The 21,114-nt window shown below is 32.7% G+C and overlaps 1 protein-coding gene across 2 annotated transcripts; it reads right to left on the bottom strand.

The window, feature by feature from the left end:
- Window positions 1-199: 199 nt before the first annotated feature.
- LOC131949237 (zwei Ig domain protein zig-1) lies at window positions 200-20,620 on the bottom strand. Of its 2 annotated transcripts, none has more exons than XM_059311038.1 (7): window positions 20,382-20,620; window positions 8,003-8,176; window positions 7,387-7,464; window positions 6,943-7,158; window positions 4,473-4,553; window positions 3,108-3,234; window positions 200-1,481 (listed from the first exon to the last, which is right to left on the bottom strand). In XM_059311038.1, the coding sequence occupies exons 1-7, from the start codon at window positions 20,500-20,502 to the stop codon at window positions 1,478-1,480; spliced, it is 801 nt and encodes a 266-aa protein (XP_059167021.1). In that variant the 5' UTR covers window positions 20,503-20,620; the 3' UTR covers window positions 200-1,477. The 2 variants fall into 2 exon arrangements, with proteins under 2 accessions (XP_059167021.1, XP_059167022.1); XM_059311039.1 differs by having other exon boundaries at window positions 20,397-20,620.
- Between the last annotated feature and the right edge of the window lie 494 nt (window positions 20,621-21,114).

The following is a 21,114-nucleotide window of genomic DNA, read 5'->3' as shown; positions in this document are numbered from 1 at the left end:
TCAAGATGTGTAGAAATAGCAAGCTTGCTGGATGATGTTAAAAGTGTATGGAATACAGGAGAGCGGGGTGTGGGGGAATAATTATACAGCCAACTAAACAAACAGTGGTACTCACTACACATTAAAAAAGTAGGTGCCAGCACACACACAAACCCCCCCCCCCCCCCCAGTCAAATGGACAATTTGTATTATTATGTTACTATAAGTTAAATCATGAACTAACATTGCCTAGAAGTGACACAGTAAAAAAAAAGTTTGTGATCATTCCCTGTTTGATAAAAAAAAAATTAACCCAGATATAAAAATAAATATATGTCAGTCTTTATTTAAACTGAGTGAGTGGGTGAATTTAGTTGATAAAAATATAAGTCTTAATATCAAGTCGCTGAGATCAATAAAAAAATAAGGAGGGACATCAGGAAAGTTTTTTTTATCATTGTATTGTTATTAGAATTAAAAGTATTTTTAAGACCTATGTTCATTAAAAAAAGGCAGACTAAAATCATTATTTTAAACAATAAATTAATTCTTAAACTCTCAACTAAATTGTCTTTTAAAATTATCACACTAAAGTTAGATTCTAATCTTTATCAAGTGTGAATTCAGAAATAAAGCCCAAATGAAATGACAGGTTGGTTTTTTCTCTTTAAATTTGTTTTTTTTTAACACTGAATAAGTAATAGGAATATTAAAGCCAGAATATTTTGGCACTTTTGACCATGCCATTTATAAAAAAAAAAAAATTCTATAAATGAATTAGCAATTAATTATTTCTCATTATATATCCTGCTGATAATGTATCTATTAAAAGTGAGCGATGAAATGTAGAGTCAAATAAAAGAAATATACATTAAAGCAACACAAAATACCTTTCTACATGAAGTATTTTTAGACCGTGTACTTGGCCTTTTTCATACAACTACAGACTAATTCTGTTGCCAACACAAGCCCTTATAATAAAAGTACCTTCATATTTGAATTTCTAGGGATTATTTCAATGTTCTTTAACATAAAACAAAAGCAATCTCTTTTGAAAACAAGCTTAAAAAGCTATTTAAAAAAAGCTTGGTTGCACATAGTTCATAAATTCTAGCTAAAACAACCTAATTCAAAGCACCTGCTAAAAGAACAATAATACAGCACTAAGTGTAAATTATAAGTATGCTAAAGCTTTTTTCTTAATAAAATAAGATGCTCAAATACATTGTTCCATTCAAGTGTTTCAAGATAGAATTAAAAACAACTGGTTTAGTGAAGAAATCATTAAAAAAAAAGATGGTATACAAATTCATTGGTTTTTGTTCAGTATAAAAAAGGATGGAACACATACAACTAGTTTACACACTAAAGTAAACTAAACTTATATCTAGTCTACCTGTAAACTAGCCGATGAAAATGTGCAGAAAATTTGTAATCTGGTTGCATGAAGACTCATCTCAAGTTTCTGGTCAAAGTGAAGATTCCTCCAACAGTGTCCTCAGCTGTCATTAACAAAGTTACAGATTATAATAGGAGTAAAATAATAAAATACAAGCTAACTAAGAAATACTACCTACAAAAGGATAATGGGCAAGGGTGTAATATTACTCAAAAATCACTCTGAATTAAATAAAACATTCTCACATATTTGTAAAAGTAATATTTCTAATACACTTAGGAGAGATTAAAACAACATGGGAACATTACAAACACAACTTGGAGACATTACCAACACAACTTGGGGACATTACCAACACAACTTGGGGACATTACCAACACAACTTGGAGACATTACCAACACAACTTGGGGACATTACCAACACAACTTGGGGACATTACCAACACAACTTGGGGACATTACCAACACAACTTGGGGACATTACCAACACAACTTGGGGACATTACCAACACAACATGGGGACAATACAAACACAACTTGGGGACATTACCAACACAACTTGGGGACATTACCAACACAACTTGGGGACATTACCAACACAACTTGGGGACATTACCAACTCAACTTGGGGACATTACAAACTCAACTTGGGGACATTACAAATGCACCATGGAGACATTACCAACACAACTTGGGGACATTACCAACACAACTTGGGGACATTACCAACAAACACAACTTGGGGACATTACCAACACAACTTGGGGACATTACCAACACAACTTGGGGACATTACCAACACAACTTGGGGACATTACCAACACAACTTGGGGACATTACCAACACAACTTGGAGACATTACCAACACAACTTGGGGACATTACCAACAAACACAACTTGGGGACATTACCAACACAATTTGGGGACATTACCAACACAACATGGGGACATTACCAACACATCTTGGGGACAATACAAACACATCTTGGGGACATTACCAACAAACACAACTTGGGGACATTACCAACACAACTTGGGGACATTACCAACACAACTTGGGGACATTACCAACACAACTTGGGGACATTACCAACACAACATGGGGACATTACCAACACAACTTGGGGACATTACCAACACAACATGGGGACATTACCAACACAACTTGGGGACATTACCAACACAACATGGGGACATTACCAACACAACTTGGGGACATTACCAACACAACTTGGGGACATTACCAACACAACTTGGGGACATTACCAACACAACTTGGGGACATTACCAACACAACTTGGGGACATTACCAACACAACTTGGGGACATTACCAACACAACTTGGGGACATTACCAACACAACATGGGGACATTACCAACACAACTTGGGGACATTACCAACACAACTTAGGGACATTACCAACACAACTTGGGGACATTACCAACACAACTTGGGGACATTACCAACACAACTTGGGGACATTACCAACACAACATGGGGACATTACCAACACAACTTGGGGACATTACCAACACAACTTAGGGACATTACCAACACAACTTGGGGACATTACCAACACAACTTGGGGACATTACCAACACAACTTGGGGACATTACCAACACAACTTGGAAACATTACCAACACAACTTGGGGACATTACCAACACAACTTAGGGACATTAACAACAAATATAAAACAAACATGTGACATCTCAGAACGTGTCTCACTTGTCTTTCCCTTGCTCACTCTGTAGTTTGCGCTTCTTGTCTATTTTAGTACAGATGATGATCATGGCAGCCAGCAGGATGATCTCTACCAGTATCCCCACCAGTGGCCACACCCAGGCTATGGGGTCTGTGGACAGCCAATCAAGTTAGGATAGTTTGGACTTAGAAAAGACGAGGTCAAAAAACAAGCTAAAAGAGTAAACTCATTCAATTTTTATGGTAACAAAATAAAATAAGAAAAATAAAATACCACAATTAAATATAAGTACATTAAAAATCATAGCAAAATTGATTTTTAAGCAAAAACTACAAAGAATAAGAACTAATACATCTACTGCAATGCTAATGAGATGCAATGATTTTCCAATTACATAAAAAAATTTAAAATACAAATAACGGTTTGAAAAACTGAAATTAAAGATAGAACCTTAAAAATAACAAGCTTTTATGTGCACCACAGTTTCAATTTTTTTTTATAACAGTTAGGGGACAATTATTAATGTTTCGTAAGAAAAGTGTTGTCTAATAGATCTTTTTTGTTATGAATATTTTCTAACATTCAATGCTAATATGTCAACTATTTATTATTGGCTGTAGCCATGCATCACGCTCCTGCTTATTTCTTTTTTGGGAACAAATGGACATGTCGAACATGATTTCAATTTATTTTTATATAGTTATATGAAAGTTTTCATGTTTAAATCATGCATCTTTTAATCTTTTTCTAAAATGTGTGGTGGGAACTTTGTGTTTGTTTTATAACCTGTAAATATTTCTTGGTGCTATAAAAACAGAAAGCATATTGATCTGCTTAAATGTATCTTCAGTGTGACATTAGAATTGTTATTCTATGACAAAAACACATTTTTTGAGATTTTTTAATTGTCATTTTTCTTTTCTTTTTTTTTTTGCATTGAAAATAAAAATGACCAAAATGCATTTATGAAACTTTCAATTATTATTTTTTCTATAGAAAGATTCATTAGCGATGACAGAAAGCACCTTTACCAACTTCTGCACAAGTTATTTTGGTTTCGAAAGTAATGGTTCTCAAAAATGCCACTTTTTAAAACGAATTTCTGCTTTTAAAAAAAAGGCATAACTTCTTTATTTATTGATACATTTTTATAAAATTTGTGTCATAAAGCTTAAAGTTCTATCAGGGAAACTCACTACTGTTGTCTACAGTCAATAGTTAATTTCAATTAGGACAACCAACTATTATCATCAGAATACACTTATGGAGATTTTGAAAGTAATAGGTCCCTGTTGAATTAGGATAAAAAGTTGTACAGTTACAATATATCACCACAAATTATAATAAGTACACTAACAAACTAAAAGGTGAACTAAAGCTTCACTTACTTTTAATCCTGACCATGAGAGATTTTGTTGAGGAGGTGTTTGAATATAGGGAGTGGGCAGTACAGCTGTATTCCCCTTCATCTAATTAACAACAAGCAATATGATATAAATCAATCAAGGGGTGTAAATCATTTGATATCAACCATGTGTATGTAACACATAGAAAAAAATCAATGAAACCTAGTGAAAATTGAAGGAAATAAGCTTAAAACTAGCTACTGATATTTATCAGATGAAATATCTAAAAGCAATAATTATCAAACAATTATCAAGTCTTTGTGCAATGAAAGGTAAAAAAAAATCTTTAACAAACAAATACTTTAATTATATGCAAACTCTGTCTAGTCACTCTACCAATCATAAAATATTGTAGAGCAGGATAAGCTGAAGTCAACAAAGGATAGATTTATACACCCACCCCACATCTACAAAGCCTCTTCACTTGAAATAAATCCCTCTTTAAGACCCAAACTCCTGCCCAGCCCCCTTGTGACATCCATATATCAATGACATCCAAGCAAGGGTGGGGAGGGGGGAGAGAAGCTGAGATTGGGTTAGTGGTAATTTCCACATATCGAGTAACAAAAAAATAATAATAAATAAAATAAATACATTTTTTTCCAACAAAACACCATATAAAATGGCCAAACTGATTTATTTCCTTAAATATTTAAGTTTAAATACTAATTATTTATTGGTATATGTCATTTTTTACAACTTATTTTTTTTTCTTTTTTCTTTTCTTTTTTTTTTTGCTGACCAAAAAATGTTTCCTGGTTTGTTCAAGCCCTCATAGGTAAATAACATAATGAATAAAATTTCTTCACATTCTCAAAACTGAAGATCTATCAAACGTTCTATCAAAAATTGATAGAGCTGGAACCTAACAGGAATAGCAAATGAACACTATAGTTGAAATAATAATGATTTTCATGCTTTGAGGTGCGTTGGAATTTCCCACTGTGGACCATCTATGTGGGAAGATTAAAAAACAATATTTACATGGCTGTATGGGTACCAAAACCTCAACCGACAGGGTCAATAGCACAATATTGTTTTACTTTATGTGCCTGTCTACAAAAATTTTGAAGGGAGGTTATTACTGACCATAAAGAAAAATTAAGCCTAATAACATTTTTAATTAAACCCTGATTTAACTTACTCTATTGCTAAGTAACTTTGTCCGACAAAAAAGCTCAGTTGTCCTAATTTGTCAGTAAATAATTTCCTTATATGCTCTAATTAAAAGATCCACCAAGTGTATCTTAATGAAAATTGATAGTATTGCTGGAACCTAGATTTACATTTTTTTAAAACTTATTTACTTTATATAGCCTCACAACAATTATGTAAGTTTCTTTAAATTCCAGCGCTTATCCGGTAAATGAAACTTTCATAGAAAGAATTAACAAAAATAATATTTTTAACACTAGAATCGGAAAGTTTGTTAAAACTTTCATAGAAAGAATTAACAAAAATAATATTTTTAACACTTGAATCAGAAAGTTTGTTAAGGATATTCTTTGAATGTTAATAATAACAAAATGCATTAGAACACATTTAACTTTTCAATAGACTACTGTCTTGTGTAGATTGGATGCTCTTATAGCATTAAAGCAAATCACTTCCTGCTTGTTAAAAAAATTCAGTCATAGTTCTTGGTTGGCATAATTAAATGTGTTTTTACATTTGAATAAGTCTTTTAGTTTTATTACCATCTATAAATAAAATTTGCTTTATACATTCACTTTCAACAGAGTAATTTTTTCAACAGATTTTTTGATTAGACAAATAAAGTAATAAATGAGAAATTATTTTAATTTGCAAACTTTGATCAATTTTAGTAGTATATAGATTTCCCAGACATGCCTACCCATGTCAGCCAAAAGTAGGAACAGTCAAGCCTAAAAGAGGAATATGAAGCCAAAAAGAGGAACATACATGCGGACGCTACTTTACAAAGTCAAAAATAAAGAATTAAAAATGAGTCTAATGACATTAGTAGGCTTCTAGTTATATCTAACTAGTCTCTAGGCTAAATTTAAATGCTGCTTAATGTCAGCTTACATTTCAAAGACAAAAGTTAACCAATAACCTGAAATCCTCCCCCCCCCCCCCCCCCCCCCCATAAAAACTTAGCTTTGACCTAACATTATTGATTTGATTTCCTGTCTTGCTATGTTCTAGGCTATATGAACAATAAATGCTGAAGGCACTTGAAAATATTGTAAGTTAACTAGGATATGAAACGTGTGCCAAAGGGAGTCGCTTTTTCCATTTCGATTTATTACTTTCTTTATGAATTATTTTTTTTTAAAAATGAAAAAAAAAAAAAAGCTTAACTTCGTCAAAAACGGGATGGCGGAACAGGACACGCTTTTGTAAAAAAGCGGAATTGATCCGCTTTTGACCGGATGGTAGGCATGTCTGCTATACACATTACTGTTTTTAAAGACTTAGTTGTCTGTACCTGAGTATTTAACGCCCTCGATGACAAGTCGAGCATTGGGATGGTCTTTAACATCTTTTAGCACAACCCTGGGAGCAACTGATTTATCTAGAATTACACCATCTTTTTTCCAGGTTACGCTATCAATTGGGTAACCTTTGACATCACAGGTAATATCCAAGTTCTCATCCACCTCATAGTTCACAGACTTCACAAAATCCAGGACCAAAGGATCACCTGTGTGGCGATAAAATATTTTGTTTAACTGCTGGACGTAACAGATAATATCTGCTACAATGAATCATAGGCAGGTATTCTTAATGGTATGACATAGCATTGGCATTCTAAATACAATGAAATAGCATTTTAAACAATTTAAAGACTAAATTCTAAACCAAAACTTGACAGGGTATTAAAATAATAAATATTATTATTAAAATAAATGATCTCAAATACAAGACTTACCATAGTAGGACACTGAACAGTTACAAGAATCTGATAAAGAATTGAGCTGTAAGTGGTATAATCCAGCATCGGCACGGTCTAACAACACCAAAAGATTAACCATTCAAAAGGTTAACAATACTATACATCTTCTAATTAAAATCTGATAAACATACTTTCTAAAAATAAACCGCACCTTATAAAACTTCATACATCCTCAATTACACTTAATTTAAATGAAATAAAAATATGTAGAAATTATGTATAATATAGGCTAAAAATATTAAAATTGTTTTAATTTTTAAAAAACACTGAAACTGCAACAATCCAAGTACCTAATGTAATTTCTATTAATATAGACCAAAAAAATAAATTCAGTCCACTAAGATACTAATAGAAGTGTATTTCCCAAATGTAAGATGTTTTGAGATTTGCTAAAAACATTACTGGAAAAAAAAAGAAACCTTATGTTAAAAAACTCAAGCTAGCAATTTAAATATAAAAAACATGAAATATTTTACTATCAGTCAATTTAAATCGTAAAAGAAAACATTTTAACCTACAGCAAGCATTAATTTATAAGCTTAGTTGCATTACAAACATGAGTATCGTTATTACATATATAAATATCACTTACTTGTATCTGTCAATGCTATAGTTCCATTTGGAAAGTAGTCTAGATCAGTGCCATTTTCCATATCTTCATCTTCAAAATAAACTGCTACAAATTTGTATACTGTTGTATTAAATGAACAGCCGAATGTAGCAGTTTTATTTCCATAATAATAGGTGCTGTTACTTGGAGTTACAGCTAAATAAAAAAAGATACATTTAATAATTACAATCCTACTTCACTCAAAAACCATTTAATGGCCATTCAGTTAACAGCACAATTGATATTGGAGTCAGAAGAACTTTCTGTTGTTACCAGTTGGACACAATACAAATTTATTGATCATAATTGATGCAAATCAGGGGCACATATGTGATTTGTATTTTTGTTTATTTAAAAAAACAATAGACAGTCCATTAAACGAGTCAAAATTTGAAAATATGTGTCATAGCTTTAAGTTTTAAGCTAAAGTAAACTATGATTAAGCTAGCTCTGTCAATGCATAGACTGATAGGTTTGTATTAGTTGTAAGGCCTATTTATATAGATGAAATAAGTAAAAGATCTTAGATTACTTTCAAATTTTGAGTGACCACAAATATCAAGAAGTGCTGCCATTTCAGTAAGGTGGATGCAACTTCATATATCTGTATTAAATTCAGTAGAATATGTAGGATTTCTTTCAACTTTTGAACGATTCCCAGAAACCAGAAGGGTTACTTTATATTTTTGATTTCTCAAAAACCTTCAGACTTAGATCTTCTTCTCTTCTTCTTCATTTTAGTGTTGGAAGGGATCCCCTCCACCACAATTAAGTATAAGGTTATGCGCCATTGAGGCTGATGACTCCAATTTCAGCCTGCTTATCTTTTTGGATTTGCTTCCATAGCCTTTGTCCAACCAAGAACAAACTACGAGGCAACAGTTGTTTGATTTTGGTGTTGTCTCACCATTATATGATGAGAGAAAATCAGCACAAATAATTTTTTACATACTTGGAACATAATTCAGGCATTAGGCATTTTGATGAAAATTTCATAATGATTTTTTTTATACAATATGTATCAATAATAACTAGCACACTAATAAACTAAGCCAATTTAGCATATTTTAACTTTCTGTGCAAAGTCATAACTACTGAAAAAATTCCAAAGTCAGGTCAGCCTACTGAACTGGATTCTTCTTCTTCTTCGTTCTTAATTTTTAGTGTTGGAAGGGATCGAGCCTTATCTGCCAGAGGGTTTGAACTAGAGACTTTTTTCGAATTTATCAACCATGAGCTTTTGCCGACTCGACCACACCTCCATCACAATTAAGGATACGTGTCAACTGGTTATGCGCCATTGAGGCCATTGACTCTGATTTCAGCCAGCTTTTCTTTTTGGATTTGCTTCCATAGCCTTTGTGCAACCAAGAACAAACTACAAGGCAGCAGTTGTTTTATTTTGGAGTTGTCTCTCCTAGAACTTACGAGAAGAGTGGCTGACCCAGAAAATGTGCCTCATCTGCACGAGGGTTCGCACTCGAGACATTTTGGTTTAGCAACCATGAGCTCAACCGAGTTTACCGACTCGACCACGCCGACCCTTAGAACTTGATTGAAGGAAAAAATATTTGACCTGTGACCTTCATTGAAAACGGAATTTACATTTGTTTGTTTTTTTATTAGTAGTAAAAATGTGCTTAATCTTACCCAAATAAGTAATTAAAATTTTAAAATAAATTTTAATTACTGTTGTAAAGTGCGAAAAACAGCTTAATAAACATGTGTTTTCTTGAGGGGGTGTGACCCAGGTGTGGCGCATTGCATTGTTGTAATTTGTAACTTTTTATTTCTGTGTTTTATGACTATTTGTTCACAATCAGCATGCTATGCTTTTAAAATTGATAAAGGGTAAGTATACCAAGTTACAAAACCTGAAATCTAACTAATAATACATACTTTTTCGTTTTTATTATTTTTTTTAAACTGAAACTAATAATTCATACTTTCAGTTTAAAAAAAATAATAAAAACGATCATCAATGAAGAAAGCGTAAGCATTCTATTTTTAGGTGTGACATAAAAAACAGTCATAAATCTAGCCAAATGATTGGATTTTTGCGCGGCACACATTTTCCCACGCCTCGTGTTCACCAAAAAAGATCATAATAAAATCGCATTATTATCAGTTAACTGTAATATGTGTTAAATTAATACTTTAAAGTTTATGAGGAATATAAGGTGGTTTACAAGGACAAGCGATATTTCAGAGTTATTTGATTTAAAAGACAAGAATACATAGAGCTATTTTCACTTACGCGCGTTTGCGAGACAAACAAAGAAATTAGGTCAAAAGTACATCTGGGAATTCTTAAATAACAGACTGAAATAGAAATGGATATTTCCGTTTTCTAAAATTAACCATGGCATCATAATCAATAGTTTTATCCCTCTACCGTTTAGTGAAAGCGAAACTGGTCGCCATTTAGTAAACGCATGAGCCATGAGATGCCACAAAAATGACAAACCCGGAAGCGTTGAATCGAACTGCCTAATCAATGAATATTCTATTTTTAAGTGTGACATAAAAACAGTAAAAATCTAGCCAAATGATGGCACCCATTTTCCTGCGCCTCGTTTTAACCAAACAAGATTGTAATAAAATGGCATTATTGGGGTGTTGGGAAATTGCGAAAAGCGAAATGGCAAGGCTGTAAATTGCGAGACATACTTACGGAGTCATGGGGAAATAGCGAGACACCTTTTTTTTCGTGGTTTTTTTTCATGCTTATTTATTTAAATTATTTTTGTTTTGTTTTAAAATAAACAAGCATATAGTAAACCTTTAATACAAGTGTTGAATGTTATTTTTTAGGCCTATCTAGATTTCATTACTAGTGGGCTAGCTATTATTAGGGATTTAGGTATAAACACAAATTTCATTATATTAAAATAAAAAATATATGTTCTTGTAGATCTCAATCAGGAGAAAACAAAACAGAAAAAAAAATTTTTCTATCCCAAATAGTTTTTTTTTATGAATTTTTTTGTGGGGGGTAAAAGTCCCTCTTTATAACATTGGCCATTTGTGACAAGTATCATAGGGTATCTATAAATGAGTATAGTTTGGTTAATTTCAGTTGGATTTTGTTCATATTTGCAGAGTTTGTCTACAATATTATAGGGAAGGTATATTCATAGTAAAACTTAAGAAAAAAAAAAAGAGTATACTTTTGATGAAATATCTACCCCTACATTAAAAAACATTCTTTTACATTAATTTATATGTATTATTTTTAGAGCAATGTTTGATATACATATAATAGATAAAGGTTTTTCATTCTAAATATTTGTATTTTAAATATCCAAATATGAAAAAAGGTTAGTAGAATCAGTTAAACTCAACCGAATTTGAACTGCATGCACAGAATACTTACTTCAACTGCAGAAATGCATTTTTTTAAAACTGCATTAGCCTTATCTTATTTCAAAATATAACTTATTTATTTTTTTAACTCCTAGTAGAACATAAACTACTTAGCAAAGAAGATGCATGCACCAAAGATAAATTGATACTTTTATGATCAACACGCAGGAGTTGCATCAATTTTATTTGTATCGTTACCCACAACAGTGAAACTCCTCCGGCCGGAGAAAACTAGATCTGCTACTTTAATAATAATACCCTGCCTGTGATCATATAAATAACAATCTGAAATAAACAATAAATCAATTGTTTTGACAAGCAAATCAAGATTTTTTTTATAATCATCATCACAATGTTTTCCATTTTAGTAATTGATTGGGTTTCCATTCATGATTGGTTTGATTTTGTTTTCATTCACAGGACATTATTTTGTGGAATGTACTTCTTACCCAGACATTTAAAGAATACTCAGTCGAAGAACTCAATATCTAATTGTTCACATCAAAGTTATATTTACACAATTTACAACTTTATAACTGAAGTCATCAATGTTCCAATTATAAAAATAAAAAAATTTATAAGAATACAAATATTTACAGAAAGCTTGTGATATAAATGTTTAAATTAACATTAGATCATGTAAAATTAGATCAGTTAAAAAATCTGTCAAAATGATGTTGTAATCAACAGATTCATCTTCTACTTCATCTGGCTTCTAGAAGGACACTGTCAGATATTTCTCAGGATTCTTCTGCCTTTTGAAATATACATCAACAATTCTACCATTATACATGACATCTTTTCCTTCAACATCCCATAAATGATTAATTTGTTGGCAAATTAAAAATGTCAGCAGCTCAGAAGTTTTTGCAGTTATCAAATTGAACTGATTGACAATTTCAGGAGAACTTCTTTTAAAAACTTCCTAGGAAAAATCATTAGTTTTCAAAGCTTTCTTAATTTGTTTATCATTTTTTCTATTTTTCTTATCAAACAGCTTTTTTGTTTCCACTTGTCTCTCCAAAGCTTCTTTCTCATTGGCCTTCATTTTTAGATGATTCAATTTTCTTAATTTGTAAGCTTCTTTCATGGAAAAGTTGATGGTCTTTTTAAGCTCATCCTCTGGTTTTTTTTAACAGCCATGACATGGTGTCATTCAACCTGCTCTTAACTTTTCCAGAAATAAACATAAATGTGGAATTTGGTGTTCGTCTCTACAGGTAATCTGTCAAACCTAGAGCTCTTTAAGAGGCCATGTTATGTGCTGGTGCTGATGAGGCTTGTTCCATCATTTCGCTACTAGGGTTTGATAAATTTCCTTTAATATAATTGTAACTGCCTCTTATAAACTAAATAAATACTCTGCACTGCAATTGGAATCATGTTTTTAATTAATTCTGTTGTTTCAGGGTCTAAATTGCTTATAAGTGATTTTAATACAGGATCAATTTCTTGATTAATGGGCTCACCAAAAATATTTGATTTTAGAGTAAGAATTTCTAAAGGGCTTGAAACAAAACGTTCAAATTCAGACTGGCAGCCTTGAATAACAGGAACTAGTCCTAAATTTGATTGATTTGAATAAAATTTGGTCATCCAAGGTCCAGTAATTGATTTTCCAATTAAAGCAAGGGTAGTGAGTTGTGCTACAACAATTGGGTCTTCTAGATAAATTTTGATGTTTCTTTTTAAATTTGAAGCTTGATTTTTTGATACATATGTGAGAAGATTTTTTCTATAAAAAATAATAATACCAGATAAGTGGAACAGAATATGCATTCTGTTTCCTACGTATCTCATGAACATTCCAATAGGAATGTCAAATTTTTTACAAAATAATTTAAAACCAGGTGGATCTCCAGTCTTCATGGAGTAACGTAATTTGGAGACATCCATCAAACAGTGAACAGCCTTTGGGTGTACAGATGTGGATGAAGTTAAGCCAGAAGATTTTTCATATTCTAAAATGGATTTCCTAGCAGCCGATGCAAAGCCATCAAGGGGATGCACATTGCAGTTCAGCTCTAAAATTTGAGCGTCAAATAAAATATTTAATTGTTGGACAACGCAGTGGTTAACTGGAGCTCTGTCAGTTACTGTTGAAGAAATTTTCTGAATCAATGATTTACAAAATATGGCAACATTGGCCTCTGGAATTTTTTTATGATTAGCATATAAAGATGTAACATGTTGTAAAGACTGAAAAATGTGTTGCGCATAGTCACTTGCCTTAGCACCAGGCAATTCTGACATCCAAAATTAAGGGTTTATCTGGAGCTGTTGAAATATGTATTTCATTGACATGGGCTACATCTACTGGGGTGGCATCCCAAGACAAAGTAACATTTTTATTTAACATCAGTGCTTCACCTATTTGGATATCAGCTAAGATGCCCAGTTCTAGAGACATTTGGGCTACAGTTGTTTGACTAGGCACAGATGAAAGCTTTTGACAGGTAATTGTTTCAATAAAAAATTCTAGCAGGTCACCAGCTGATGCCACAGACACATTACAGAGCAGGGACTTGTACATGCAAAGTCTGGTGTCTGTGTCAAATTCTTTGCCTTTTTTTGTAATTATATGTTCTTTATTTGTAATTTCTTCAAAGCGACAAGTTAAATCATCTATCACTTGATTTGAGGACACAATTTCTTTAGATAGGTTTGAAATCATCAGTTTATTACTTTTCAAAGTAAGTGTATTAGAATCTATTTTAGATTCAAAAATTTTATTTCTTCTCTTTATGTATTTCATTTTTTCCTTTTGTTGAAAATAATTATGTCTTCATTATGCGTTTTAGACTAATGATCTCTTGCTTCTTTTTATGCAGACGTTGTGTCATTTTTTAAAAATTTTGATGTATCTTTCTTACTTTGTAGACCTTTTTTAATGCTGCATGTGCTTTCATAAGTGAAAGTTTCTCTTGTTTTAACTTTTTATTTTCTTTCAAAAGATTATCTTTTGATATTCTTTTGAATGCACAACTGGCACAATCTGTACGAAGTTCTTTATCTAATGTTTGAACTTGAACATGTTTAACAGGTGACGGTTTTGAAGGTCCAGGAATAGAAGGATACATTTCAATGGATGTTTGTTTTTTATTCAAGGGATGATGAACATCTTCATCTAAAAAACTCAATATTGCACTCCAGTTGCTGCTAATATTTTTTTTCAGGACTTTAAATTTCTTTTCAGCATTAAAAATTGAGGTCTTGAGTGCTTTCTGTTCTATGTCACAATATTGAGAGGTCAATACATCCGTGTTCTTTATTTCTTTTAAAAGTGATAGTGCTGCTTGATGATAACTTTTACTAATTTTAGAAAACCATATTAAATTCCCTATTTTAGTAAATTCATGATTTAAACATTTATAAGAATCAATTAGATTATTGAGTTCTTCTAAAGAATGAGTAATTTCAGTAGGTCTATCCATAGCTGAGAGAAACAAAATAACCAAACAGTAGTTATAATTCATCTTATTTATTATCATTGTTCTATTAATTTTAAATACTTTAAAATGTGTATAGTAACAGGTTGTACAGGTAGATCTAGGCCTGATTTTAACTTAAAACTAGATCTATATAAACTAACAACAAACTTAAATTAAAAGTACTTGAGTCTAGGCCCTAATAAAAGTAGAGAAAAAAAAATATTTGGCAAAAATTAAATCTTCAAGCAAATCTAGAGCTGAAAAGAGGAATGATAGTATGTAATATATATTAGCCTAAATTATTTTTAAAACAACAATTGGGAGAGTTTTTTATACATTACACAATACGAGAATGTTGTTAGTGTGTCAAAACTCAAAAGCCGGCAGTGAGAAAACAGGATGAAAAAATATAACAATGGTGGCAGCGTGACCTACATACACTACAGTGACTACTTTTAAATGAGTATAACTAATGTCAGAGTCAAAATATCCAAAAACAAATATTAGCTAGGCCAATGCAAAAATTTAATTTCAGTAAAACAATATAAAAGTTACATATTTGGATAGGGGCTGTCAATCTGATTACAGATCAGTTTAAATTTTCAAAATCTGACCATAAACAAAAAAGTTATGAATTTTTTTGTCATTAAAAAATAGCAGTTTTTTCAGACAACCGGGGTAGACCCTGAAAGAGGAAAAATACTGGGAGGGTATGGACCAAATTTTAAAGAGTTTTCCACTAAAAGTGGTATTAAAGCAAGCAGACTTTATCAATTGATGTCATGTTATGATATTTTATAGATTTTTGTATGCCGAATCCAATGATGCTATTTTAAAAAGTGTCCTTCGATTACATAATCGACTAATCTCATAGATTATGTAATACCCCCCCTTTCAATTTTTTTAAAACATCTAATAATCAATGTGATAAGAAGTCATTGTTTAAATGTAACACTGTTTTAATCTATAATATGACATTTATATATGCTGAAGCTAATGGTAGTATTTAAAATGGTCCAACATTGTTACATAACTATCAAATGTTAAGGTTATGTAATACCACCCTTTGCTCAAAATATACCATTAATTAGTTTTGAAATCACTTTTGCTCATTGTCAGTTAACTTCAAGTTAATAGCCTACCAAAAGAAAATATAACTAATCAAGTTTTACAATACAAAGGGAAGAATGCTATTACAATAGTAAATTTGTGATTATGTAACTTCTTAAAAGATGTTATGTAATCTATGTCCAATACTTTAGGCCTACTCTATTCCAAAATTTAGGCCAATTTCATTATAATTATATTTCTTGTTATTTTGCTATAAAATTAGTCTAGTCACAAATGTGTCTGATCAGAATCAGAGTGTGCTTTATGATAATTACGTAATATTATTACCCATATTAAAATTATTCCTTTTTACAATTTCAATAAAATATTTTTTGGAGGAAATTTTTTTTTTTTAAAACTTGCACAAGGTATAGATCTAGTGTAAGTTATAGGTCTATAACATAAATTATATTTAAGCCCAATGTTTATGCTAGTAGTAAGTAGGCTTATGTATTTTTGTAGGCCTACCAGTAGGCCTTTTACAATTAAAAACTTTCTTAAGAAAAAAGCACGTGTTTGAGTGCTTGACTGTGTAGATCTTGTAGACTCTAGAAATTGTGTAAGATCACCGTGTTTGGCTATACACAGACACGTGTACCACCACCAGCTTTTGCCTAGATTTTGTTTAATCTGACTAGCCAGATCTTCTGACCAACGAATTTTATTGCCCTATTACGTAAACACGACCGCTGGATAGGCTAGTCGGCCAACCCGATGAACGTGTCAGACGAATATTATGTACTTTCAGAGACAAAAGTCTGGCAAGATTTCTTGATCTATGCCCGAGGGTTAGTAACATCAACTCCACAAAGTGAAGGGGGAGGTAGGTGGGGTATGAATCCACCACGAACTGAGTAGGTACCGTACGGGTGTTGTACAACATCAAAGGCGACGACCATCGGCTCGTCGCGTCACGGACTAGTGGGGGCGGGGTGAGGCTTACGTAGGCTATGGGTGTTACGTTGGGTGTTATCAGTGTTTCTTCCAGACTTTTTTCTCCGGGGGGGCACTTGAAATCTTCGGGGGGGCGGTTAACTTTCTTCGGGGGGGCGGACACTGTTAAAAGTATATATTTTCTATATAAATTATATAAATTTCATTTCGTTCGGGGGGGCGGTAAAAATTTTTCGGGGGGGCTTCGCCCCCCCGAAGAGATGCCTGGAAGAAACTCTGGGTGTTATACAGAATGCCCACCCACACCCACCCCATCCCTTTTTGGTCAATTATTACAGGCTAGTATCCTCCACGTTGTTAAGCGTATTTAAATGTGTAGTGAAAAAAAGGGGGACCGGGAAAAAAATTAAAGCCGTTTTTATGAAAAAGAAATGCTCTAATTTTAAATGAAATTAGGGTGCGCGAAACGCAGAATTGTTATAATCGGACAGTAACCATCTGGATTAATTTAAAAAACAAGATAAATTTGAAACCTGAGCCGTAAATATTAATAAGACTTTTTTCCCCTTTAAATGGGTAAGGACAAAATTATGAAACATGCCTGTCGGCTTATAGATATAATCTATATAAAATAGAAATAGCCGTCGAGTCTAACACGGGAACACATGTAGGCCTATCTATCTTTAGAAATTGTTTACAGTATCATCCAATCGGATCGACCGCCTAGCGTCACGTGACCAGGCATTCGGATGTGCCACACGGTGTGTAGATCGACACAGCAGAGCACGCAGTCGGACAGCGGTCGGCGCGTTAATTTTAATTTTTGCTCCATTTTAAAATGTATGGGCGGCTTTATTTGGGGGTATTGTAGAGAAAATCATACATATAAATAAACGTCCAGATTTCAGCAATACAGCGCAGGGTTCAAATTAAAAATCGGTCTATAAATAACCCGGGAAACTTGGTTCAACTTTGCTGTACGATATCTCCGAAAGTATTTAATATATTTTGACGACGAACCCTGCGCTGTATACGTCTACATCTAATCTGTATTTCTGTCAAGTTTCACTGTTGTAGTATGTAAACTCGATTCGTGTATAAATATTTTGTAACGCGTCGTCTGTTTAAAGAGGGCGATTCGAAGCACAGCCGAGCGGTTCAGTCGGACAGCGGTCGGCGCGTTATGTTTTGATTTTCGGTCCACTTCAAAGTCTATAGACGTCTCTATCTTAGGGCATTATAGTACATATCATACATATTAATAAACGTCCAGATTTCAGCAATACAGCGCAGGGTTCAAATTAAAAATCGGTCTATAAATAACCCTGGAAACTTGGTTCAACTTTGCTGTACGATATCTCCAAAAGTATTTAATATATTTTGACGACGAACCCTGCGCTGTATACGTCTACATCTAATCTGTATTTCTGCCAAGTTTCACAGTTGTAGTACGAAAACTCGAAGAGTCTATAGACTCAAAGTAACACCCCTGTTTTAAAAAGGCGAAAAAGCCTCCCCCCTAATCGGCACGTCGCCGCGGAGGGTAAAAAATGCGATTTAATCGGCGATTTCTTCAACGTTTGAAATCATATTAAAATCAAAATTGTACAGTTTAAAAGGTTATTCAATTACGAACAGAATGGTGTATAACATGTTAATATAAACACAATAAAATCATGCAAAAAACAGAGTTAAACATGCAGGGGGTAGGGAAAAGCCGATTTGTCCGATTTTCTCGGCAGCGGCATTGGCCTAGCTACAAATATCATTTCCACATAGGCCTACATAAGATATGTCTACTCAGTAATCTTCTCTCATCTAGAATAACCTTTTAAAAAATCGAGATTCCAACGTATTTGAAACTAACCTTGATACAGTGGGAAGACCAAAGCAGAGACAGCATGCAATCAGGTCGCAATGCCATTAAAACTAAGGGAAAATCACTCTACTTTTTAATTAACCTTAGGAAATGACCTTTTAAACTTAATTAATTACCATAAATTAAAAACTTATTAGTATGCAAAACCAAATCTCGAAAGTAATGGGTGATTTCGTGTCATGTTTTTACCACGAACTCGGCGGATGCCAACAACCCTACTATTATTGATATTTTTTTTATTAAAAAATTATTTTGAAATTGTCTACAAAATGCCTACATTGATGATCGTTTATTATTTTTTAAACTGAAAGTATGAATTATTATTTAGGTAGGGCCTAGTTAATAGGCTATTTAGATTGCAGGTTTTGTAACTTAGTAGGCTTTTTGATGAGAATTACAGAATGATTTTTTTTATTAAAAATGTATCAATAATAGCTAGAACACTAGTAAACTAAGCTAATTTAGCATATTTGAACTTTCTGTGTAAAGTCATTATTACTGAAAAAAATTCCAAAGTCAGGTCAGTCTGTGGCAACCTCCAATGAACTTGACAGAAGGAAAAAAAACTTGACCCGTGACCTTCATTAAAACAGAATTTGCTTTTATCTTTTTTTTATTTTTAGTAAACATGTGCTTAATCTTACCCAATAAGTGATAAAAATTTGAAAATTAATCCTAATTACTGCTGTAAAGTGAGATAAACAGCTTAATAAACACATGTTTTCTTGAGGGGGCGTGGCACATCGCAATTATAACTTAATGTTTCTGTGTTTTATGACTATATTAGTATATTTGTACACAATCAGGATGCTATGCTTTTAAAATTGATAAATGGTAAGTATACCAAGTTACAAAACCTGCAATCTAACTAATAATCCATACTTTCAGTTATAAAAACGATCATCAATAAAGAAAGCGTAAACATTCTATTTTTAGGTGTGACATAAAAAAACAGTCATAAATCTAGCCAAATGATTGGATTCTTGCGCAGCACACATTTTCCCGCGCCTCGTTTTCACTAAGCAAGATTATAATAAAATGGCATTATTGGGGGGTGATCGTTTTCCCACGCACATATCTCATTAACACGCCAAATTATTACCAGTTAATGGTAATGTGTGTAAAATTAATACTTTAAAGTTTACATCTGACATAAGCTGGTTTGCATCTGGAAGCGATATGTGTAAGAGTTATTTGATATAAAAGACAAGAATTCATAGAGCTATTTTCACTAACACGTCGCTTGCGAGACAAACAAAGAAATTAGGTCAAAAGTACATCTGGGAATTCTTAAATAACAGACTGAAATAGAAACGGATAGTTCCGATGTCTAAAATTAACGATGGCCTCGTAATTATTAGTTTTATCCCTCTACCGTTTAGTGAAAGCGAAACTGGTCGCCATTTTTATTAAGCGCATGAGCCGTGAGATGCCACGAAAATGACAAACCCGGAAGCGTTGAACCGAACGGCCTAAACTTAGGTTTATTTCATTAATTTTAATTAATTTTACGGTCGCTTTGTTTGCTAAATCTAAAAAAGCACGTTTTTATTCCATGTCAACAACATGATGGAAGGATTCTCGTCAACTCGCTCGCGTACATTTTAGGCCTATTTAGTTTAGAATTTACTCAATTTAGAATAATTTAGAATTTAGATTCTACCAAATTTTAAGTTCCTACCTGAACCTGAAGTACCTGAATCAGGGCATTCTTTTGACTGTACGATGATGTTTGATACGATTGAGGTAGAGGTCAACAGTACAAAGAGGTTTAAATTGAACATTTTAAAATAATTTTGCATAGGACCTAGAATCTATATCTAAACTTGATGTATACTAGATAGTAGATACTAGATCTAGCTAGACTAGACAATATTTGACTTATTTGTTTCCTTCCCTGTAGCAACAACCTTCGTCACTTCCCACTTCCTTTAGTTTGCCAGCTTTTTTACGGTATTTAGGCTGAATAATCTGATACGCTTGTTAGTAGATTATTAAATTACATTGGCCTAATAATTGACAAAAACTTCAAGATCTAGATTTTATTTTTTGTCGGACTAAAAACATGAGGTCTTATTTTCTTATATATATATATATATGTTAACATTTTGACATACGTTTTTTTTTTAAAGTTATAAATGTCTCTACTGGCCTAAAGTCTATGGTTAAGAGGTTCTCAGTATTTAATTACTTGTCAATGCCATCGTTACCCATTACACGTGAATTATAGTATTATAGGCTTATTTTTTTAAAAGTGTTATACATATAGATCTACTTGTTTGAGAAAAATATTTTATTACATAGTTAATGATTAAAACGAAATGTAGCGGCCTCTCCTGCTACGACTATTTCAGTGGCGGAACTAGAAAAAAAAGCACCACCCAACCAGCAGAATTTTTGGGGGCCCTGTATAT

This window comes from Physella acuta, unplaced genomic scaffold (assembly GCF_028476545.2).
Source record: "Physella acuta isolate Inbredline_101_S28 unplaced genomic scaffold, ASM2847654v3 ptg000678l, whole genome shotgun sequence".
NCBI lineage: Eukaryota > Metazoa > Mollusca > Gastropoda > Physidae > Physella > Physella acuta.
Note: the sequence above shows the minus strand (reverse complement) of the source record. Positions and strands in the feature narration are given on the sequence as shown.